The following is a 23,126-nucleotide window of genomic DNA, read 5'->3' as shown; positions in this document are numbered from 1 at the left end:
TTCTCCTGACCTCCGACGATGACAACTTGATAGACTTTGAGCCCGATTTTATTGTTGTCAACTGCTTTCAATCATGTATTGGGCAAAATTGATACTCGTTGCTATAACAGCATCATCAACCTCGGCCACTACATCACAGAGTATCATCAACAACAACATCTTCAAGTCTTCTTTCGACGATCCTGCCTTGACCATATTTGCGCCTCGACCTCCAGAATGTCCTCCATGCTTTAACTGTAACTTGGATGATTTTCCTTGTCATCAGTTTGCCAACTGTACAGCGTCTAATGGTCGTTGTGTATGTCCACCAGGTTGGGGTGGAGATGATTGCACAAATCCGCTTTGTGGAAGCCTTTACCGAAATCCTGTCGATAGACCTCCTCGAGAAGGTGCACAATGTCAATGTGACGAAGGTTGGGAAGGTATCAACTGCAATGTCTGTACCTCTGATAAGTCTGCGGTCCTGCAGTTCCAGAAGACCAAGCTGATGGAGCTGTTTGTTACAAAGGGGGATTGGTTGTCAAACAAAATTATCAACAATGCGATGTCATCAATAAACAAATCCTGGATCAACTGAATGGTCAAATTCCTCAAGTTACCTTTTCATGTAAAGACGCCATGGATCCAAGTGAAAACAATGCAACAGGAACATGCAACTTTCAATTCTGGGTAGACCAGAAAGAATCCTTCTATTGTGCTTTGGACACTTGTACTGCTGGTATGGATGTTCAAGATACTCGAAATGTTACCACTTATGCTTGCGAAAATATCAAATGTCGTTGTGTACCAGGACGTATGCTTTGTGGTGAAATGGAAGTATTGATCTCTCGGAATTTCTGGATGAGTCCATCAAAGGTCCAGCTTCTTTTACTACTAAACAGACTGCTGGCGGTGATCCAAATGACCGCAGTGAGTTTTCAGAACCAGCTTATGGATGATTTGATATCATCTGTTTTTGGTGATAAGAAGATCTTTTTACGATGTCATTCTGGTGAATGTATGCATGTTAGCGAATTACCTGGCAATGAGAAACCAGAAAAGACAGTCAACACCACTTTGATAGCTGCAATAATCGCTGGTACCTCGTTGTTCATTGTTGCTGTAGTTCTTATCATCTGGTGGGCATCTAGACGTGCAAACAAATGGGGTCCTATTCATCTATCTGATGACGAAGAAGATTCTGAACGATCCATTGTTGATCATAAACCAGCTGCATTAGCTTTTAGGAATGTTTCATATACTCTCAAAGAAAAGCAAATCTTGTTTGATATTCAAGGATCTGTTCATCCAGGAGAAGTCATGGCAATTAATGGGTGCATCTGGAGCTGGAAAGACAACTTTCTTGACATTCTGGCTAGAAAGAACAAACGTGGTAAAGTCTCTGGGAGAAGCATATATCAATGGAGAAAAGTCACGGATGATGATTTCAGAAATGTTATTGGATTTGTTGATCAAGATGATACTTTGCTACCAACTCTCACAGTTCATGAAACGATTGTCGATAGTGCTATACTCAGACTTCCGAAAGAAATGAGCATGGATTCTAAACTTCAAAGAGTTGAAGATGTTGAAAAGCAATTGGGCATTTATCATATTCGTCATCAATTTATCGGTTCTGAAGAAGGAGGAGGTAGAGGAATTTCTGGAGGTGAAAAGAGACGTTGTTGGAATCGCTTGTGAACTTGTCACTAGTCCTTCAATCCTTTTCCTTGATGAACCAACTAGTGGTCTAGATGCTTATAATGCTTTTAATGTTGTTGAAAGTTTGGTTACACTTGCAAAAAATTACAACAGAACAATTGTCTTGACTATTCATCAACCTAGAAGTAACATTGTTGCATTGTTTGATCAATTGGTTCTTCTTGCAAAAGGTCATACTGTTTATTCTGGTCCATTTTCTACTTGTCAATCCTACTTTGACAGTGTAGGTTTCTCTTGTCCACCAGGTTTCAACATTGCAGACTATCTTGTTGATTTAACAATGCATGCTGGTACTTCACATCCATCTCTAGAAGATAATGCTCCGCTCTTCAGACCAGGCCATCCATCAACTCGAACAAGTAGTCTTGTAGGTGTCAAGTCTATAACGACTGCTTCCATTACAAGTGGTGGAGATACTGAAGACAATACCGCAGAAACTTCTTCTGCTGCAGTTCCATCAAGTCGTCCCGTGCCTGCTAGAAAGTTGTCAGTCAAAAAACAACAAGAAGCAAAACTTTTCTCAAGAAAGAAAATGTTTCCATCGTTGAATGCCAGAATTAGTGAGGATCATTCAACGAACGATGAACCAGATGCCACTTTACCTGCTGCAGAAGACTTGACTGGAACAAACTTGGATATTTTGATCAACAGTTATCGAGATTCAGATGTAGCTCGAAGTATTCAAGATGATCTCAATGCTGCAATTTCCTCCGCTAATGTTGCAAACGGTAACAATAATCCATCTATAGCCGTCAACGGTAATGGAACCACTAGTAGTCCATTTTCAAACTTTGAAAAGATTGGTGTGGCTCGACAATTTTACATCTTGTCTATTCGTACATGGAGAAATCTTTATCGAAATCCAATGCTTATGCTTACACATTATGCCACAGCCATTGTCCTCGCCGTCTTTTTAGGTTTTTTATATTTCAACATTGAAAACAACATTTCAGGATTCCAAAATCGTTTAGGATTATTCTTCTTCCTTTTGGCGTTATTCGGTTTCTCAACTCTCACCTCACTGACAGTTTTTTCAAACGAGCGTCTGTTATTTGTTCGAGAAAGAGCAAAAGGATACTATTCTCCAGTCTCCTACTTTGCAGCCAAAGTCATTTTCGATATCGTACCACTTCGATGATTCCTCTCTAATTATGGGTGGAATCGTTTATTCCATGGCTGGTCTTACTGCGACAGCTCAACAATTTCTTCTACTTTATCCCTCTTTTTGGAACTCTTCAATTTGGCAGCTGCAGCGATCTGTTTGTTCATCGGTATCATCTTCAAAGATGGTGGTGTAGCCAACTTGGTAGGAAGTTTGGTCATTCTATTTTCGCTTTTGTTCTCTGGTTTCCTCCTCAACCAAGAAACAGTACACTGGTTCGCCAATTGGCTCAAATACGTAAGTCATGACTGATACTCTGTTTCACCGACCACGCTAACGTAACTTTCATATAGCTGTCCATTTTCCATTATGGATTCGAAGGATTGATCGTAAACGAAGTTGTTCCTTTACGTCTGATAGATCACAAGTACGGTCTGGACATTGAAGTTCCCGGAGCAGTAATTTTGACTACTTTCGGCTTCAACAACAATAATCTGGAAATGGATGCAGCTTTGTTGGGGTTTTCTGTGCAGTGTTCTTGTTGCTGGCTTACTCTGCTATGCACTTGCTATTGATAGAGAAGAGATAAGCAATGCTCTCAGTGTTTCATCAAAGCTATGTTTATATTTATGTACATATTACTATTTAGATATCACGAATATAGGTATTCTATCCGCGATCATGTACGCTTTGATATGCAATGTGTGATTGATTCATAAAAATATCATCAATGGTGAAAAGCAGTTTACACGACTAGGGCCTTTGAATTCAAACAACCCAAGGAGCCTGATCAGCCAAAACATACAGCAAAAGATAAGCCTCAGCTTTGAGCACTTCCGCCTCACTGACCAAAACCACCTTGGAGTCATCAAACAGGAACCACTCATTTCCTCACGTGCATAATTGATGTAATGGCCCGAGTTGATCTCTCCCTTGTGCACGATCACCGCCGACAAATGGTAGGCCAGCGAAGTGATGGGCCACTGGGTTTTGGGGATGGTTAGTAGGTTGGTGTAGGCTGCTTTGGTTTTGACGGGCGCGGCGGCTTTGTTGGCGTCAGTGTCTGTTTTGGAGTCGGTGGCGCCGTTGACTTGGGAGGATTTGTCGTGCTTGTTGACGTGCTTCATGAACTCGTCTGAGTCTACGTAGAGTGTTGTGTAGGGCATCATGTGTGAGCACTAGAGGAAATTTGACTGGTGTGGAGACTTTTGAAGATTTGTCTTTTGAATGAGAAAATCGCTATCACGGGTTAGTCATCTAGTAAAAGTCACGATCAGAAGTTAATTTACCTTGAGATGAATGCATATAGTGTGAGGAAGTCGTAAAAGAGTAAACTGCTTAGTACCAGAACGTTGTGTCTTACACTGTCGGCATGCATAAGTTAAACTTTCACCACGAATAAATCTTTCCAGACAATCTTCCAAACGTAAAGTAGGTTCAGACTTTTCCTCAGACTTTTTCTTAGACTGTTGAGGTATATCTAATGATAGATCCAGAAATGGCTCTATGCTAGCAGTTCTTTTGTTGCATGTATCGCAGGTCATACAACTCTGCAATTTTCCATAAAAGATTTCATGAATGACACAATCGCACTTAGCGGTTGCTTCAGTACTTCCACCATTGGTGACATGCATCGAATTTAACATGAATTGCATGTACTCGTGAGCATCTTGTTGTTCATACCCAGCTAACCCACTATGAGAGGCTTCGGCAGTTTTCCATGTGTTCATAAGCATGGTGACAGCCCCAAAGCCTTCTGTTTTTTCTAGAGTATAAAACTCCGTAAAGATCTCATCCATGGCACAAGAAACGCAAAAATTCGATTTCACAGGTGTCCTTGTTATGGCCATTACCTAGGAAATAAGCTCTCACCAATGGATTGTGGATTAAACACTGCAAAACGGCTGACATGAAACAGGTGTTACCCATGTTGTAGAAGGCCTCGTAATCCAATGGCTCTGCATGGAACATGATTTGCGTTGGCTGCAATGGTTTTATAGTCGTCTGGACTGATGTAGTCATCCAGCTTTCTCTTTCGTCCTCCTGCTTCTCGATTTTTTTCAAGTTGAGGATCAAAGACCAGGTCTTCACAGTTCATACAATGAATCCATCCACCTTTTGATGATACAACTGAACTTGTTAATCCATAATGATTGCAAAACTTAAAACCACTTACAGAATGAATGTGTTTCTTTGGCAAAATGTTCGGCACGTGCTTCTTCTGAAAATATAGATGTACATTGCATACATAACCAAGTTGGTCTAACAGATGTTGTGGTGTCAGTCTTAGTGCCATCAACGTAACAATGTTGATAGACCAAAGGGTTTTCTTCTCTTATACATCTTAGAATCTTTGTATAATAAGATTCAAGAGTCTTCCATGTCTTTCTAGCCTCATCATGGTTATAGAAAGATTCCAAATGACCTATACAGATTAGAACGGATCATCAACATGACCACAAGTTTATCTTACAACAACCAAATTGAACATCTGGAGTATGATTAATTTGTACTAAGCCTGACTTGGAACGAGCAAGTTTAGGAGACTGTGGGAGAGCCATTTTCAGGTGGTCTCAAGTCAAAATATTATTATCATTACCATTAGAAAATTTTGATTTAAAGAGAATCAAAGTCTAAGTTGATTTTTGAACCATTAACCCTTTTTCCTACCGATAATTCTCTTTAACTATAAATGGACATTTATTGTTTTGCCATTCACCCTTGAACTTCTCATCCCAAAGGTGTTGACGTCTTGGCACGGATGAAATCTAGTACTAAAGCCAATGATAACCCCTAAAAAACGGGTCAACCTCGGACTTAAATCTCTACATGCTTTATGATATAACGGCATTAGAGTCTCATATATACACCTCAATTGACAAGAATTAGGTGCTTTCAATGCTGAGACCAGCTTTGATTCGGGCTTCTGGCCGAGCCATATCTCCATTGGTGTCTAGGAGGCCTCAAAGATTGTTGCAAGTAGCTCCGGCTTATGCTGTACGTTGAATCTCTCTGTTTTAAGCTTGATACTAGTAGCTTGCATTTATTGTCTCGACTACAAAAGAATTTGATGGAAACTAACCGTATGTAGAGATCATTTGCAGATAAAAAGCCGGAAGATATTTCTCCAATCCTGTACCAGCTACAATTCCAAAACTTCCTCCAACTCCAGAAGAAGTAAAAGCAGTTCCAATCACAGCTTCCACTTCAGCTCCACCACCTCCACCACTTCCAGTCAAGAAAACAGGAAGATTCAGGCGATTTCTTGTCAACTTCATAATTGTGTCTGTCCTTGGATACGGTCAGGTGTTTACTATGCTTTGAATTCAGACAATTGGCATGATTTCTTTACAGAGTATATTCTTTTGGAGAAGAAGCTGTAGCTTATTTCGAAGAACGAGAATATCGCAAAAGAGTTTATGGAAAATCAACTCCAGAACCAAGATTACATCCTCAAGTTCGTGGAGAAGCCAAAGTGACTGTACCTGGTCAAGCTGGTGTAACGGCCACCAAGATTGACCCAAGTGATCTTGCATCCAAAGGGCGTCATGCAAATGCTGTAGAAAAAGAAACACATCCACAAACATGCTGCCGCTGGGACTGTCAATCGTGAACCTGGTCCAGGTAAGCCGGCTTCTGCAGCTTCCCGCAAAAGTAAAGGAAGTTCCTAAATCTGAGCCTGCTCCTCCACCAAAACCAGCTACATTGATTGACAATATCAATGTTTCAAACGCTACTGAACCTGTAGTACAAGACCTTGTCAAGGTTTTGAATGATATCATCACAGTCATCAATGCTGATAATGCATCTGGAAAGTATGCATCAACAATAGAAAAAGCCAAGGGAGATCTTGGCAAAATCATCTCAGATGTTGCAACTTTGAGAGCAGAAGAGAAAAAGGCCACAGACGATAAGATTCAAAGCTTACATACTGAATTCGATACAGCTGCTCGTCAACTTGTTCAAAGAACAGAACAAGAAATGAAAGATATGGAAATGAGATGGATGGAAGAATACGAAAGTGAACGGTCCAAAATTACTTCAGCATATGAGGATAAACTCAAGTCAGAACTTGCATCTGCTAATGATGTATATCAACAGCGATTAAAGAATGAACTTTTGAAGCAGTCTATTGCCTTGAAAGAAGACTTTTCATCAAATGTTAAAAAGACTGTTGAAGGAGAAAGAGATGGCCGTCTTAGCAAGCTTGATGAATTAAGTAGTACAGTTTCCGAGTTGGAAAAACTTACTGGAGACTGGAATGCTGTAGTTGATTCTACAATTTCTACTCAACATCTCTTGGTAGCAGTAGAAGCAGTCAGAGCATCATTAGAATCAGCTGATAGACCAAAACCATTTGTTGCTGAACTAGCAGCTCTCAAAGAAGTTGCTCAAGACAATACCATTGTCAATGCAGCAATTGCTTCCATCAATCCATCAGCTTATCAAAAAGGTATCTCTACTCCAGCTCAACTTGTTGATCGATTCCGTAGAGTTGCTACAGAAGTCAGAAAGGCTTCTCTTTTACCAGAAAATGCTGGTGTTGCTAGTCTAGCCGCTTCCTATGTTTTGAGCAAAGTCATGTTCAAAAAGGATGGATTGCCAATTGGAGATGATGTAGAGAGTGTTTTAACCAGAGCTGAAGTATTGTTGGAAGAAGGAAATCTTGAAGATGCTGTTAGAGAAATGAATGTTTTACATGGTTGGGCCAAAGTTCTAAGTAGAGATTGGATGACAGAGTCCAGAAGGGTTTTGGAAGTGCAACAAGCTCTAGATGTAAGTGTTTTCTCAGAGTATGAATTCTTAACTAATATATTCCAGGTCATCTCAACGGAAGCTAGATTAAGGAGTTTGCTTGTAGAGTAGAGTTTAAAAAAAGTACGATCCATAGACCTGTAAATTAAACAATGATATTCTTCTATTTCTTTGACTTTAGTCATTACTCAAACATAATTCATGATATTCATTACACTCTACTCCTCCCTTTTATCTCCATCCTCCTGACTTTCAATAAAAGCTTTCGCTTCTTTTAACCCCCTCCTCCACCTTTCCAACTCTAACATCCTTCCGTCTACTATTGAGACACGCCACATCCACAACAGCAGCGTCACTGTCCGCCGTCTTGCGCGCCCTCGTCTCCAGAATGCCCGCATCTTCCAGCGCGCCCACCTCTTCCAGCAGCCGGCTCAGCAGCATTTTGGCCGTCGAAAAGTAGGCGGTTGCATGGCTTTCAAACGTTTTTTTGCGCGCTTCGTCGTCTTCGTTTTCTTCCTCGGCAGTGTTGTCTTCGTGGGCACCGTTGCTGGTAGAGGCGGAGGTGGTCAGTTGCGAGATGGCATGGCCGGCCGATGTGAGCAGTTTGGGAACTTCCTGTGGGAGTTGGTGGTTAGCTGGGCGTGATGATGGGGGAGGTGAAGGAGAGGGATGATGCGACGTACTTGGCTGAGGTCGCCGAGAGATTTGATGTGGTTGGTTGCCGTTGTGGCTTCGTCGGTTTGGGGGTCTGAAGTTATGTCCATGGCAGACATCGCTGGACGAAAGTGGTTGAATTTGTAGCTCAATGAGTTTTTGGTGTTTTGTTGAATATTGCTGGAGCTTCAATGGAGCCAAGCCTATTTTGGTTTAGTGCCCGCGAAACTTCTCGTCTGGTGTTTTGACATGAGATCAATCAAATCAAGGTAGCATCGAGATTAAAGACGATTTTCATAAGGAAAAAGTAGTTATCAGTAGGATCATTAAATTACAACTAGAAAACAAAATTCCGTTTCATTCGCTCACAAACAACGCCAAACCCACATGATTATCAAACGCGTTCAAACTATTTGTCCAGCTTCTTTCTCCTTTTCTTTTCCAGGACTGAAACTTCTTTCTGGATACGTTGGATATTGGTGAGCTGGTTGATTGGCACCAGTATATGGTTGATTCGCACTTGGAAAAGATTGGAGCTGTGGCATACCATACCCACTGACAGCTCGAGACATGGCAGGGCGAGTTGGAGGAGCTTGAGGATTTTGACCATTGCCTCCTTTCATCTGGGCAACACTCATAACTCCCTCGCTGGTATTGACTTCAATGTCTCCTTTGACATCGTCGTACATCTTTTCAATTGCGGCAACTTCTTCGTCGACATTCAGATTGCAGCCTTCACGACAGAATTCTCTCTCGCGTTGTTCAATGTACTCGCGAACTTTGGTCCATTGGTTTTCGTAAAACTTGAGCTTGTGAGGTAATCCTGAACCTTTGAGATAGGTCAAGAAACCTGCTATCACAGTGTTGATTGCTCCAAATGCTGTGACGAGACCATGTGGACCTATGGGTAAAATTTAGCACGTTGCTTCTGAAGACAATCTTGGATCTTACCATTTCCTGCTCCCAATGCTGTCAAAGCAGCAGCAACCACAAGTTGAGCACCCAAGCAAATATTGATCAGCAAACTAAAAGTTCGATATTTGCCCTTTGCAAGCTTTTCGGCTTCAACCACACGACCATAGATACCGATGTTTTCAGCCTTTCGGTTGAAGTAAAACGCGTCACCACTCAATGCTGGGGCATTGTCAATACCCACAAGCGTTCTGAACGAAGCCAGCGCATCGTTGGCTTCAACAAGTTCTGGCTTAACTCGATGGTGAGCGTGAACAACTTGAACTGGTTGAGTTTGTTGCATGCCATTGTTTTGGTACTGCTCAAATGCGGTACCTGTAACAGATGACTGCTCTCCTGTGCCAAAGAGTGTGGTAGGTCTGGAATCCATCCTACTTTGATTGTTACTCAATCGCGAAGAAATAATTGATTGAATGAATTTCCTTCCGCTTTCCATGGTTTGTGGGAAATAGTGAATAGTTTCTAGAAAAAAGCTATGCAAGTAGATAAACCTTTCAAAAAAGAAACAGAAGAAAGCCAGCCGTGCAAGCCATGGGATGTTGTTCAGTTCTTAATGCGATAGGCATGAGACGAGAATCGGACCTGATTCAATTCAAGCTGCCACACCTCTGAACCGATTTCCTTTTTTGATCAAGTGGCTATCTCTAATAGACTTTTGACGCGAGGAGAACATGCAAAGACAATCCCATCTCAAAGGCGCTTGGATCTTCATTTTTGTGCTTGATAACTGCAAAAGTGACATTTCTCATTCAATAGAGCATCAAACTCTCTTCGAATTACCTTGAAGCTAAGCTCCAAAAGCCATTCTATCCTCGAAAATCAAATTGAAAACCGACCTAGACTTGCAAGGCTGCAGTGTAGTTCAGGGATCAACAAAGGCACGGTCAATTTCCTTTTCGGCAGCCAGCCCGTGTGTAGGAGCGGGCCTCACCTTATTGGAGGCCAAGTCAAATTTTTCGGTGCTTTTTCTCCACAAGGCACAAGGCTGAACAGGGCCAGCAGGGAAATAATTGCTTGGTTTGGTCCAGCTGAAAACCCAATCCCCTGTCTCTGCTGAGGTCTAGAATAAACATTCTAACTATTTCTGACCAAAAAAGTGTCTCCGCGTTTGATAAGGGTGTGCAAAGATCGCAATTTTCTTCGAACATGCGGTTTGGTGGTCTTTGGGACTTTGTGTCCGTCGTTTTCCCTTAGTCGCGTGAAGCTTTGCATAAGTTCTGGACCTCGCATTGTCAATCACGACAAATTTTGCCGAAGGAAGCTTTTTCCCTCACATCATTTTGGTGGCTTGCTGGTGTTTCAGCGCTACGGAGTATGCCGTGTTCTGGGGCAATCTGCTTGTGACCATCCCCATTATTGCTCGATCGACATGTTGTTATACTGAAAATAGCTTTCACCGACTCAAGCCTTTTTGGTGTTGAGCTGTCATTTGTGGAAAATGCTTGTACTTTGTTGACATGAATCTCAAACATCCAGAGATTTTGACTTTGATTGACATTTTTGGACACTGGCTGGCTGAGGTTCTGTCTAAATGAGGACAAATTCTTTCGAAAATGTGATTGTGTCTCGGGAAAATTCTACGTGATTAGCAGATAATGATAAGAATTCTATTCCCTGTCACTCGAGTTGCATAAACACCATTTACAAATTGATATTACTTATCAAATATTAAATTATGGTCTATAATATGCTCTAAAATAATGATGACATAAAATCATAACAATGCAGTACAAAGTCAAAACACGATAAATGCACCACTCTTTTCTTTTATTCTCCATCCTACTTCTTTAGATCTTGCGAGTACAAAAGCCAATGTTCCAACTACATAGCAAACGCTGGTGAATACCACTACACCTAGGTATCCACCATTGCAAGCTTTGATCAACAGTCCAGCGATTGGTATGCCAGTCAACGTACCAAAAGACACAATGGTGTAGCAAGTAGCATAGTATCTTCCATATTCGCCAGTGCTACATAACTGGCCGACACACACGGGCGTCAAACTTATGTTTGCTCCACTAGCGAATCCAAAGAGCAAGGCAAAGCTGATTGTCATGCTCTGCACAGCAGTCTGACTTTGAATCAATGTGGCAGGAAGCCAGAGTCCCAGTGCAGCCAGCCCGCAGAAGACAAGAAGCACAATCATGGAGTTGAATCTGCCGATGCGATCTGCAAAGAATCCGGGCAAGAAGCGCCCAACTGCGGATCCTGCGTTGAGCAGCACGATCAATATGGATGCCGAACTAGAGCTCATGGCATTTTTTCTGAGTTGCGAAACTGGCGAGGTAAGCGATGGGGATGAAGAGGCCCCATTCCATGAAGAACACACCGGCGGTAGTGTACGCAAAGGAGGCGCGTTTGAGGATGCGTAGGTCGGGCAAATAATCTTTGATTCCTCTGGTTGACTTTGGACCGGAGGTGGTGTTTTTCGATGATCTTGTTTGAGCGGACCAGGAGAACTCCGAACAGGCATAGGACTGCGTCGATGAGTGCCAGGACTCGACATGACCAGGCGAATCCAATCTTTGGAATGAGTGTTTGGAACATGAGAGGGAAGATGATGCCGCCCCATGGCCCCGCCGCTTGCTGCTATACCTGTTGCCAACGCCCGTCTGGCTAAAAAGAAATGGCCCACTGATGACACAGCCGGAGTAAAGATCAGCGATGTTCCTGCGCCCGCTAGCACACCGATGGAGATCAAAAAGTGCCAATATTGGGTACTGAATGACATGAAAATGATACCAGCAACAAGTGACACTGTGCCCGCCGCAAGGAGCATCGTAGGCCCCTTCATATCAAACACCGGCCCAACCTGCAGTCCTCCAAAGAAAGCCAAAAACACGTACGTTGAAAAGATCCAGCCGACCGCGCCCGCACTAAGATGCACAAGTTGGTGCTGCCCAATGTACTCTTGGAACACGCCGATGCTGGCCATGAAGCCGAAGCTGGCGAGCATGGCGAGGAATGCACCCAGCACTACAGACCATGCTTGCAGGCCACCCTCTGGGTAGGCGGTGGAGGTGAGTTTGCGTTCTAGCTGTGGACGGGAACGGGTTTTGGTGATGGTTAGCTGTGGTTTGGAACCGGTGTTGGTGTGTGTGGTGCTGAGGGTCGAGTAGATGGAGATGTCGGAGAGTGATTCGACGTCGTGGTGGTGGTAGGCTGTTACGGGGAGTTCGATGGGCCCTGCGACTGTGCCTGTGAAATAAGATGTCATTTGTGTATGGGTAGATAGAAATAGATATAGAGTTAGACTTTCTCGTGTAAATCAAGATTTGCTTTTGTGAATTAAGGTTTGATATTATATGCTATGAAAACTTCCTTATTCTCTTGAATGATGATAAAAACAAATTCAAACACATTGGGCTGAATGAGGCCATGGCTCTTCTTATACACGATTGTTGAATATCTTTTACTCGATAGATATCAAATTTTTAGCATCGAGTGACTCTGATTACTCGATAATATGGCTGTTTATGACACTAAAATGGTTGCGAACTGGAGAGCACCGATCCTAGCTGTGTGCTTCGGAGGAGCCCGACTGGCGCTTCCTATTTTATCATAGATCAGATTCCCAGTGTTTGTGATGTAATTTAGACCTGATATTCTAATCTGAAAATTTGTTGGTACACTGAGCTAAAGAAAAGCGTTTCTGGGGTGAAAATTCTTCAATGCTACCTTGTATGGTATCAGCATATTGACAACTAGTCTGAATCTAACTAAGTACGCTATTGTATTTTGTTGAGCACATTCAATACCTCTATCGTGTCATCATTAGAGCTTGAGAAGAGGCCCAGAGCATTCAAGCGCATTCAAGCGCATTTACAGGGCGCCTGAAACAAAGCCATTACCAGACTTGTTACTTTCTCTTCGATTGCCAAATTGTAAAGGCGGCCAACGTAAATCCATCAAATACATGACTGGTAGCAATCATTTTATGAATGCTTTCAATGTCTTCAATTCGAAATGCGGATATACCCTCGGAGTGAGCTGCAACTGCTTTTGCCATTTCATCTTCTGCCATTTGAGCATTAAACACAAAGGTTCTTTGAGTTGAAAGCCTGGAATTGGATAATACCAGCCAATTTGTTCAATATTGGAACATTCTAGACCTGTTTCTTCCTTTAGTTCCTTCTAGCAGCTACTTGTGGAGTTTCAGCCTTGTCGATACCGCCCATTGGAAATTCCCAAGAGTCAAGATCCACATGAGCTCGATATTGCTTTTGAAGGAGACACTTCCCAGAGGCGCTTGTCACTATCACAGTGACACTATCTGGTCGATCCAGGATATAATATGGGTCTGGTGATACATGCTTTGGGTCTGGAATAGAGCGAATTTTAAAGTACTTGGTTCCAAAAACAACATTGCTATTTCCGTTTTGATTCGTTTGAATGGGGTTTCTCTGTCCATTGCCGTTTCCTAACCTTTTGGACTCTATGTGTCCATTTGAAATCCATCCAGAAGCTCCAACGCGATGATAGTTAATTCCAAGATCTTTTGCACTATCCTTCAAAGGTTCCCAAATACCCTGATTATCTAGAATAGTTTGGTCGGGTCGCATAAATGCGAGGACAGAGTAAATTTTTTCCTTGTACACATTGTGGTTCGACCCAACATATATTAACTTATAGTTACCAAGATCTTGCGGAAATTTGATGTAATTGGCATTCTTAAACTGGTCCATTTCTTTCTGGCTCAAGAACGGATCATGGATGCCTACAGAGACTCCTAACTGATCTAGCTTTAAAGCAAACTTTAAATGAGGCGATTCAATGGTAATTGGAATATCTCCTCTATAGCAAATACCTAAGATTGCCACTTTCTCTCCCGGTTGAAGCTGATCTTTTATCGACTCCGCAACATCAGACGGGTTTGATGCGTCAAAACTTATGGCAGATTTTGCTATACCCAACTTTTCGGGAAATTTAGCACCATCGATTAGGTACTTGTTAGCCAGAGGGACACAATGTCCACCTGTGCCCAGTGAAGGAAAGTATACGTGGTTTCCCAGACGCCAATGTGTAGCTGCAAGTTCCAGTGCTTCTGCAACATTGGTTTCGGGGTATGATGATGCCACTTGTGAAGCATACATGGCCACAGCATGAAAGATACCATTATCAAGACATTTTGTCAACTCAACCACCGTACAAGAACTAGCAAGTGCTAGTCGCCGACAGACAATGGAGAGAATAGCCTCCATCCGTCTTGAAATATCATCAGTTATTCCAGAATAGACTCGAACACAGTTTTCCAAATTTTTGTCACTTGTTGCGAACCAATCTCGTCTAGTAGCTACCCCAAGAGGAAGCTTGTACTTTTCACCAAGACGTTGCGTTTGGCCAGGAGTAACAGTACTTTCTATAATACAAAGATCTGGTGACATTTCTGCAAGTTGCTTGACTACTGCTTCAATGATGGTCATATCGGGCTCTCCATGTTTCTCGGTGGGAACCGCGATAAAAAATGTTTTGATAGATGCACCAGAGAACTCAGTTATGTCGTTCGTCGCTCGAATGAATCCGTTTGCAATGTATTGTTTGATAGGAAATCCAACCCATTTTTCGAAACTTGGCTCGAGAATACCTCGATTTACACGTTGGACCTGAGTTGGATTAATGTCATAAATGACAGACTGAATTCCTTTTCGAGCATAGTGGGCAGCTGTGCTAAATCCAATATACCCTCCTCCTAGTATACCAATAACTTTTGATGTATCACAATTTTGATCACAGTATGCTTGCTCAGCGTTTGCTGTCACTGTGTTTGATTGAGACTTCATATGGAATACCATAAGCTGCAGTAAGACGAAGATCAACTAATTTTCTTTGGTGCTGCTTAATGATTCTTCGATGCACAAAATTGAAATTCCATACAAGAAAGAGCCTAGAACAAAGTTTGTGGGTTGAGATGAAAAGTGACTGATCATATAGTCCTAACTCCTAGATAAACCGCGGGGACTTTTTGTATTTGGTGTAGTTGGGCATTTCATCAGGCTCTATCATACAGAAAAGTTTGAAGAAACTTGAGAAAATTGTCGTTTTTCGGTTTTCAATTCATGAACAATGTTATCAATTGTCCTTAAACACAAGGATGTATTGTGCCTTGCCACCAACGCTCCAATCAAGGACTACCGATGATGTTGTTCTTTCCCTCATCCTTACAACTGTAAGCTACCATGACACATAAGACGCCTCATATTTTTTAATAAGTAGTACCATTATTCTTTACATTTCAGAACGGATTAGATCTTGATGTTTGCGGGTAAGTATGAGATGATATGAATCAACGACTAATGGTCGCACCTTTGGAGCCGCAATGTGGGACTGAGAACAAACAAGTGTACCATCCATTTGTCTGGAATCATTGACTTCACATTACGAGTTTCACAAGACTTGGGTTCAATTTCATCACAGCTATCTTCTGAAAATTCTTTTGAAAAAGTATTGTACAATTTTGAGTTTAAAGTTCTTCTTTCACTCACTATTTTCTGATGCAGTCGAGTTGAGCTGGTATCTGGAATGCTGCACCATTTACTTGCTGGTCCGGAATACTATTCTCTTAGTACTGGAAGCCATTTATGTTCACTTCTCCATTTATTTCCTCATCTTCCTCCTCTAATTCTTCTTCTAGGTCTTCGTGATCAGAGCCGGCGGATGAATTAGTGTATGCTTTGTTGACCCCGAAATCATGGAACTGTTCATGTATCAACCTGCACTCTTCTGGACAATACTTTTTACATAGCAATTTCATGTCTTCAAAAACAGCTTCTCTTTGACCACTAGAAGCAACAATGACTGAACAGCCTGTATTCCATCTTAGGGAGTACAACAAATTCCGGTCACCCCAATCCTTGGCTGTGCAATTTTATTAGCTCTTTCTTGTAAAACAAGATATAGGATTACCTGGTTCGGAGACTGGAAATTTTCTCTTGTATGCACGAGAGTATGATCGATGACTCAGACGATGACGAATCGGTCTCCAATATCCCATTTCATATTCATTATGAGCATACATGGAACCTGGAGCAAAAGCAAATGCTTCTCCGGTATACATATCATCAGCGCAATTTTCATCCCAAAGATTTCCATGAATCAAACAAGGTTTGACCTTGTTTTCACCACTTTCCAAAGGTTCCAAAAGTCTAGGAATTACAATATCAAAGAGTATTTTTCTATAAGCATTATACTCTTCCCATTCTCCATGCTTTTGTTCATCAGCATTCATGGCATGTTCTAGCATCTTTGTAAACATCACTTTCCATGAATCCTGCCATTCTGTATATTGAGGAAGATTTCCATGACAAGTGGTCACATGAAATCCGAACTTGCCATTTGGAGAAACAGATTTATTGTGTAACTCTGAGAGTTTCTGAGTAAGTCCCGGAGGATCAGGTGGTTGTTGTCCAACTTCTCGAAATTCAGTTAGCAAAAAGTACCCAGGTTTTTTGTCCAGCGGTCCCCAGAAATATGGATATGGGACAAACTTTGGGACGATATTGTGAATTGCCTTGAGCGATTCATACTGTCCCTCACACATTTGTTTTCCAGGATCTTCATATGGCACAACCTATAATGCTTCAATAAAAGATCTCATGTATAGTTTCGCCACTCACCTTGACAAAGTAGCTATCTTCCGAGCCCATCTGGTAGGTCAACATCTAATTTCGCGGTCAAGCTCCACAAAGAACAGCCATAATGACATGATTGTTTCAGTTTACTATCTTTGACAGGTAAGGCTTATCACTCGTCAGCATTGATTATCATCTTTGTAATGGAGATGAATGTTACCTTTTCTAATTGCATCATCAACTTCAAACTCTCCGCCCAACTCAGGAGGATTGATAGATTCAGTAGGTGCCCCATGATTAAGTGAGTGAGGATGAATATATGGCCGAGAACCTTTTTGATCAACTTAGCATAACCTTTCTATCAAGATCAAGGTCTTATGATTTACCAGGTATCATTGGATTGCCATGAACAAAACCTGAAGGAGTCTGACTCCCACTCGAAAGAGGAATCGGTGAGCCATTCATATTTTTGGCATTTCTTTGGTCTGCTTTACCGACAAAGCGTTATAAATGACAGCCGCGAGATTCTATTTTCAATATGAGATGGTATTCCTAAATTCCATGGGATATTTTAGCATTAAAGCTAAGCCCAAGAACTTGGAAAGAAGGCAACCAGGTGATGATCATTTCTTTTTGTTTTCTCAATTAATCAATCATTGGAGAAATTTACGCCCAAATTTGAATCATGATCTCCTCAACCTCAAGACGTCATATCACAGAATAGGATCTGCACTATACGGTACAGCATATAAAACATATAAGGCTGTGTAACCATCGAAGTGATCCGATCGTGTCTATGTAAGCTCCTCAAAAACTTACAAAATGCTTTCATTGCGATCAATGAAATCTTCTCTTGGGTTAATGGGGAAATTCTGATGAAGAGAGTCAAGTCAAACCTTCTCCAGGCAAACATGATTCTTGCTTTTCCAGGCTGGCCTCACAAATTTATGCAGCTTAATTATGCTGGCACGCCTCACTGTTCTTCACCTGTCTACAATCATTGGTTCTTATTAAAACAGGTTCTCTCGGTGAGCTCGGTGAGCTTGCTAAGTTTAAGAATATTGACGAACTACATTAATAGCTTAACTTAAGAGGGCGCGTCATTCGCTATCATGTATTGGCCAAATGCTGGTTTAATGATGGAATTTTATATCAACCTTGGATGATAATAATCTGTCTTTACATTCTCCTTTTATGCATTGAATCTCAGCACAAGCCTTTGAAGGAACTTACCATCATGGATGGATCCGATTCTGAGACATTCGTAAGTTAAAGTGACTGAAAAGATGAAGATAATAATGACACTTGCGAATTATACAGTTGAAAAGATTTAGAAGAGTAATGAGTAATGACCGCACATTCTCACAAGCAGAAACTATGAATGAGTGTGAAACATTTCAAAATATCTCTTCCCAAGATTCTAATCCAGTTGGCCGCTCTCATTCTTCAATGGAGTATTCAGATGGTCTCTCATCTATTTCCAAATACAAATCCCATACACAACCGTTGGGGTTGGTTCTTGTTGCAGCCCTACGAAACCTGTTTGTGATGTTATTTTCATTCATGGATTAGGGGGCGGTTCAATAAAATCATGGTCCTGGCGACATGACAGTCGAAAATTCTGGCCTGGATGGCTTGCAACTGATACCAAATTCTCTAAAACTCGTGTTTGGACTTTTGGGTACTCGGCTTCCCATCTCAGGGTCCTCGAATTCATTGAATATCGACGACTTTGCGAAAGATTTGTTGTTCAAATTGAAACATGAATCCATAGGGGATCCTTCTATAGGGACAGTAAGTAGTGACTTACCTCAAGTTCATGAATAATCTTGGCCTGCTTTAAAATTGTTCTGTCAGTTCATTGTTTATCAAAAACTCATTTGCTTGTTAGTTGTGGAATAACTAAAATCAATCATTCAGGTTTTTTCATTCTAAATAATATCAACTATCGATTCATTTCGGCTAATTTTCATGATTTATAGCTTCCGATAATTTTCGTAGCTCATTCTATGGGAGGACTGGTAATCAAGCGAGCCTATGTCATGAGTAAAAACAATACAGAGTTTTCTGGACTAATGGATCAGGCCAAAGCGATCATGTTCTTTTCCACTCCACATCGTGGTGGTACTGGAGCTCAGTATCTGTCAATGGGTCTCCAGAGTCTAAGAATGGGGAAAGATTATGTTAAACAACTAGATTCAGGTCATCCATTTATTCAAGGCCTTACAAATGATTTCAAAGACGTCTGTGGAGATCTCCGCCTCTTCAGTTTCTACGAAAACTCTCAGAACTTCCGGTATGTACATGGTTGACAGATATTCAGGAGTGTTGGACTTGCCCAAAGAGACAACTGTTCCAGTTGTTGCGGACCATCATGAAATTTGTAAATTCATAGACAAAGATGATGTTAGATACAAAGACGTCAAAAATGTCCTCATCGGAGAAATAAATAGGCTTTCCCCACAAATGACACAGCTGCTCCCAGAACATGGTGACGACGATGTTGAAGCAGAACTAGCTCAACTTGCAGTTGCCCTTGGTGTTGACGTTACAAGCATCGAAGAAGATCCTGAGCGTCTTCGCTTAGCTATTGTGGCAGACAATAGTTGTGAATGGATCTTTGAGCGGCCCTTTTTCAAAGAATGGATGTCTGACAGTAATAGTGATGAAGTGCAGCTTCTTTACTTGTACGGGCGTCCTGCAACTGGAAAGTCTGTGTTGTCTTCGGTCATAGTTGATTATCTACGAAAAGTTTCTGGTAATACATCATGCCAGTGCCATTTTTTTAATTCTTCAGAAAAACCAAAACGATCAACTGTCTATTTACTGCGATCTTTAGCGTTTCAATTAGCAAGAGAACTATCTGCATTCAGAGCAGCGTTGTTAAAAATCAAAAACTCGAGCCCGAACTCTCTTTCTAGTATGTCAGCATCAATAATATGGGATAAGGTGTTTTGTAATGCGCTATTTAGCAGATATATTGGAAAAAATCTTTACTGGGTCGTTGATGGCCTTGACGAAGCCGAGTCTAATGTGGCACATAACTTATTTCAGTTCCTCAAAAAGGTAGATTCTGGGAGCCGGTTAAAGGTTCTTTTGGTGGGAAGAGAGATGCCTGAGATACTTGGACAAGCAACACAAGATCAATCTTCATTGAGAGTGAAGATTTCGGTATATCGTCTCCAAAAAGAAGACACAAAGGATGACATGCGCAAATTTGTTGAAAAAACTTTAGCAAATATCCCAAAACGCGTCACAGATCCGTATAACATCGTTGATAATGTACTGTCAAAATCGGAGGGAGTATTCCTATGGGTTGCACTTATTACAAAAGATCTTACACAAAGCTGGTATAGGTCCGATAAAATATACGACACTCTCAATAGTTTCCATTCAGGAATGATGCCACTATATGCCAGAATGATGGAGAAAATCATGAAGGAAAAAGATACTGAACGGAAAGAACTCGCGATCACTTGTTTGATATGGGCTACTTATTCTATTCATCCATTAACTATCAGAGGACTAGATAATGCTCTATGTGTGGAGACTCCTGGACTAGTCAGTCTACAAGATACTGTCACAGATGTATGTGGAGCCTTGATCAAACCTTGTATCTCTCATGAGTCAAGGTTGGTTCTGGTCCATAGCACTGCACGTCATTATTTGATAAATCACGGCCCTCAGACATTTGAGTCCCTATTGGCTTCCAAAGCAAACGGATACATGGCAATTACTTGCCTCAAATATTTATCTTCTAGTAAAACTCGCAATTGGCGGCAAGTTTTGCTTGCTCTAGAGAATGAGCATGGCAAATATCCACATTCTGTCGTTATGGCCACTGAAAAAATAGACCCTTTTCTCCTATACGCTGCTAAATCTTGGGCATATCACTTATGGTCCTCTGATCCTGAAGAAGAGACAATGCTAAATGCCACTCTTGACTTTTTTTGAGCAAGATGTTCAAACTTGGATCCATACCTTGGCCCTGGCTTATGATCTCAAGGCACTCATGAAAACTGCTCAGCATCTACGAGCATTCATTGCAAGTAGATCAAGCAGGATCAGAGGACCTTGTGCGCCAGATATCATGGCAAAACTCGAAGTTCTAAGTCAATGGGCAATTGACTTGATCAAGCTGGTCAGAAAATTTGGTAGCAATTTACTAGAATATCCATCCGCGATATACAAGCATATTCCTCCATTTTGTCCCCTCCAAATCTATGTTAGCCAAAACATTACCAGCTGGATATCCAGATATATCTGTGATCAGTCCTTCTAACATAGATTGGGATCACTGCCAAGCACGGCTTTCACTTGGACAAGAAGTTTATGCCCGAAAATTGATTGCATCTTCAGACTTTTTTGCTGCACTTGTTCCTTCGGCGAAATGTCTTGTAGTCTGGGAAGCAGAAACTTGTGAAGAAACGCCGGTAGACTATACCATGAAGAATACGTCACAAGGATCGCTATCAACAAGAGCGGTACCTTGATTTGTACTGCTGGCTATCGTACTTTGAAAGTATGGAGCATGGATCACGGTCGTCATATCGGAACTGTTCAAAAACATAGCAAAGATCAGTATATGGCAGTCTCCTTTGGTTCCAAAGACGATGAGTTGTTGGTATGTTATAGAGACCATCTAGTAGTGCGTCAAAACTGGCGAACTTCTGAAGAACCAAAAACTTTTGATGCTGTATTGAAAGATGACAGTAGTCTTAATCGTGGCCTCAAAGCTGCGAGTTTCAGCCCAGATGGCAAAAGTTTGATTATTGGATCTAGAAACAGGCCAGTCACAATATGGGATATGGAACGTCAAACCACTTTCAATAGATATGTCCTAAAAGAGGAGATAGGAATGTCTGAAAATGATGCTTTTTCACCCGGTGGAGGTGATTAATCCAAATGGACTGAATGTCTATCTTCTTTATCATAACACCACTCTAGTCTGTTGGAATCCATTCTATAATGAACACACGGAAAGCCGAATTGGTGCAAAAGGTCTTGTTTGCAGTCCTTGTGGCAAGTATTTGCTTACCTATGATGCAACCGGCAATATCAAGGTATACAATCTACCAGATCATACTAGGTCCAGACCCATGTTTCATAAAGATCAAGAAATATACTGCTTACAATCAGATTCTAATGTCGATGATATTGCTTTCTGTCCTACAGGCAGAAGATTTTATGATGTTAGACAATCTATCGTGAATGTCTGGGAGCCAGAAGTGCTTGTACCTGCTGAAACTCTTGACGCAGATGAACAAAAAAATCTGTCTCGCGAGACTTCATGGACAATGCAGCCAAAGACACACTCTACAGCTGGTGCCTCGTTTACATGCATTACTGCAATAGCTTGCTCTCCACTAGATTATGCCTTTTGCTGTGGAAGAGAAGACGGCACTGTCTCCATACACGAGATGAGTGCGGGAAAGAAAATAAAATTGATTACCAGCCATGTCTCTGATATGGCAATCAATGGTCTAACTTGGTCAACTTCTGGCAGGTATATCGCTTCTGCTGATGAATCAGGAAGAGTTTTTGTGAGAAGAGTTCAGATTCCAAACCAGGAGTCAGACAAGATGTTATTCTATAAAGGTATCACAGAGTTCAAGATCAGTGATGGAATTGATCAGCTCTTGTTCAGCCCCAACGATCGCTTTCTCTTGATTTCAACAGCATCTACTGATTGGATCTGGGATGTGAAAAGAAAGACCAATTGCAAAAAAATAGAACATGAAACACCAAGAAAATTTAAGTGATACAGAACCCAAGGGCTCCCTCAAATCTAATTTCAATAGAGGGAGATGAGATCAATGTATTTAATTGGAACGAAATTGAGAATCTAGCATCAAAAGAAGACCGACAAGAACCACAGAAACGCGATTCAGTCATAGACTCAAAACAATCGAAAACGGTTCTGGCCTCGGAATTTAGGATACTAGAGAAAATGACGCCTAAATTCAAACAAGATATTTCAAAAATGGTAGGAAGCTGTCTCAATCATCTTGTGTTCTTCAACCAACAATCTTGGCTTTGTACTTGGGATCCGGAAACGGACTACGAGAATATGAAGAAGCATTTTTTCTTGCCCAAAGATTGGGTCAACTCTGAGGCATTGCGTCTCAGTGTGATCAGTACGATGGGAACTCTTGTATGTCCACGTGTGAGCGAGTTTTCAATCGTCAAAAACGGCATCCAAATCTAGCTTATCATCGTAACTTCGTGAAACAGCTTGCTAGCTAGCACAACGAATATCAGTAATGATAAGAAGATGATTGATATTCTTTGTTGTTGAAGTCTCACATCCTTATGTAGAAAGGATCATACCCATTACGATTGTCAAAGAATGAGATACGAAAGTATGGATAAAG

The 23,126-nt window shown here is 41.4% G+C and overlaps 6 protein-coding genes across 6 annotated transcripts; 3 read left to right on the top strand and 3 right to left on the bottom strand.

The window, feature by feature from the left end:
* Positions 1–73: 73 nt before the first annotated feature.
* LOC147878088 (ABC transporter G family member ARB_01379-like) lies at positions 74–3,392 on the top strand. The gene is given in 9 exon segments (XM_087372442.1): positions 74–452; positions 455–808; positions 811–929; positions 931–1,662; positions 1,664–2,835; positions 2,837–2,909; positions 2,912–3,100; positions 3,157–3,313; positions 3,316–3,392. Coding segments are annotated over 9 exon segments (3,252 nt in total).
* Positions 3,393–3,714: 322 nt separating this feature from the next.
* LOC147878087 (MICOS complex subunit MIC60-like) lies at positions 3,715–7,669 on the top strand. The gene is given in 6 exon segments (XM_087372441.1): positions 3,715–3,802; positions 5,946–6,101; positions 6,104–6,163; positions 6,166–6,370; positions 6,451–7,579; positions 7,625–7,669. Coding segments are annotated over 6 exon segments (1,683 nt in total).
* A 141-nt stretch (positions 7,670–7,810) lies between these two features.
* On the bottom strand, positions 7,811–8,331 carry LOC147878086 (uncharacterized). Its single transcript, XM_087372440.1, has 2 exons — positions 8,242–8,331; positions 7,811–8,173 (listed from the first exon to the last, which is right to left on the bottom strand). Exons 1-2 carry the CDS (start codon positions 8,329–8,331, stop codon positions 7,811–7,813), a joined length of 453 nt encoding a protein of 150 aa, XP_087228566.1.
* A 2,588-nt stretch (positions 8,332–10,919) lies between these two features.
* Positions 10,920–13,208, bottom strand: LOC147878085 (MFS-type transporter FVEG_12626-like). The gene is given in 6 exon segments (XM_087372439.1): positions 10,920–11,454; positions 11,456–11,593; positions 11,625–11,752; positions 11,754–12,382; positions 12,694–12,796; positions 13,101–13,208. Coding segments are annotated over 6 exon segments (1,641 nt in total).
* A 2,535-nt stretch (positions 13,209–15,743) lies between these two features.
* Positions 15,744–16,827, bottom strand: LOC147878084 (protein-ribulosamine 3-kinase, chloroplastic-like). The gene is made up of 3 exons (XM_087372437.1): positions 16,798–16,827; positions 16,088–16,751; positions 15,744–15,979 (listed from the first exon to the last, which is right to left on the bottom strand). Exons 1-3 carry the CDS (start codon positions 16,825–16,827, stop codon positions 15,744–15,746), a joined length of 930 nt encoding a protein of 309 aa, XP_087228563.1.
* Positions 16,828–18,357: 1,530 nt separating this feature from the next.
* LOC147878083 (uncharacterized) lies at positions 18,358–21,245 on the top strand. Its single transcript, XM_087372436.1, has 4 exons — positions 18,358–18,546; positions 18,735–19,048; positions 19,164–20,230; positions 20,983–21,245. Exons 1-4 carry the CDS (start codon positions 18,358–18,360, stop codon positions 21,243–21,245), a joined length of 1,833 nt encoding a protein of 610 aa, XP_087228562.1.
* The last annotated feature ends 1,881 nt before the right edge of the window (positions 21,246–23,126 follow it).

Source organism: Dipteris shenzhenensis, unplaced genomic scaffold, assembly GCF_047967505.1.
Source record: "Dipteris shenzhenensis isolate YYH24624 ecotype China unplaced genomic scaffold, Dip_SZ_1.0 scaf0578, whole genome shotgun sequence".
Classification (NCBI taxonomy): Eukaryota; Viridiplantae; Streptophyta; class Polypodiopsida; order Gleicheniales; family Dipteridaceae; genus Dipteris; species Dipteris shenzhenensis.
This window is presented reverse-complemented; position numbering and strand designations above follow the sequence as displayed.

Coding starts and splice junctions, on each gene's coding strand:
- LOC147878086 (XM_087372440.1), bottom strand. CDS start 8,331: ATGTCTGCCATGGACATAACTTCAGACCCCCAAACCGACGAAGCCACA. Junction 8,174..8,241: donor CTCTCGGCGACCTCAGCCAA/GTACGTCGCATC, acceptor CAACTCCCACAG/GAAGTTCCCAAACTGCTCAC.
- LOC147878084 (XM_087372437.1), bottom strand. CDS start 16,827: ATGGGCTCGGAAGATAGCTACTTTGTCAAG. Junction 16,752..16,797: donor AAGATAGCTACTTTGTCAAG/GTGAGTGGCGAA, acceptor GAAGCATTATAG/GTTGTGCCATATGAAGATCC. Junction 15,980..16,087: donor ATTTCCAGTCTCCGAACCAG/GTAATCCTATAT, acceptor CAGGCTGTTCAG/TCATTGTTGCTTCTAGTGGT.
- LOC147878083 (XM_087372436.1), top strand. CDS start 18,358: ATGACAGTCGAAAATTCTGGCCTGGATGGCTTGCAACTGATACCAAAT. Junction 19,049..19,163: donor GAAAACTCTCAGAACTTCCG/GTATGTACATGG, acceptor AGATGATGTTAG/ATACAAAGACGTCAAAAATG. Junction 20,231..20,982: donor GAAAGAACTCGCGATCACTT/GTTTGATATGGG, acceptor AATCTATGTTAG/CCAAAACATTACCAGCTGGA.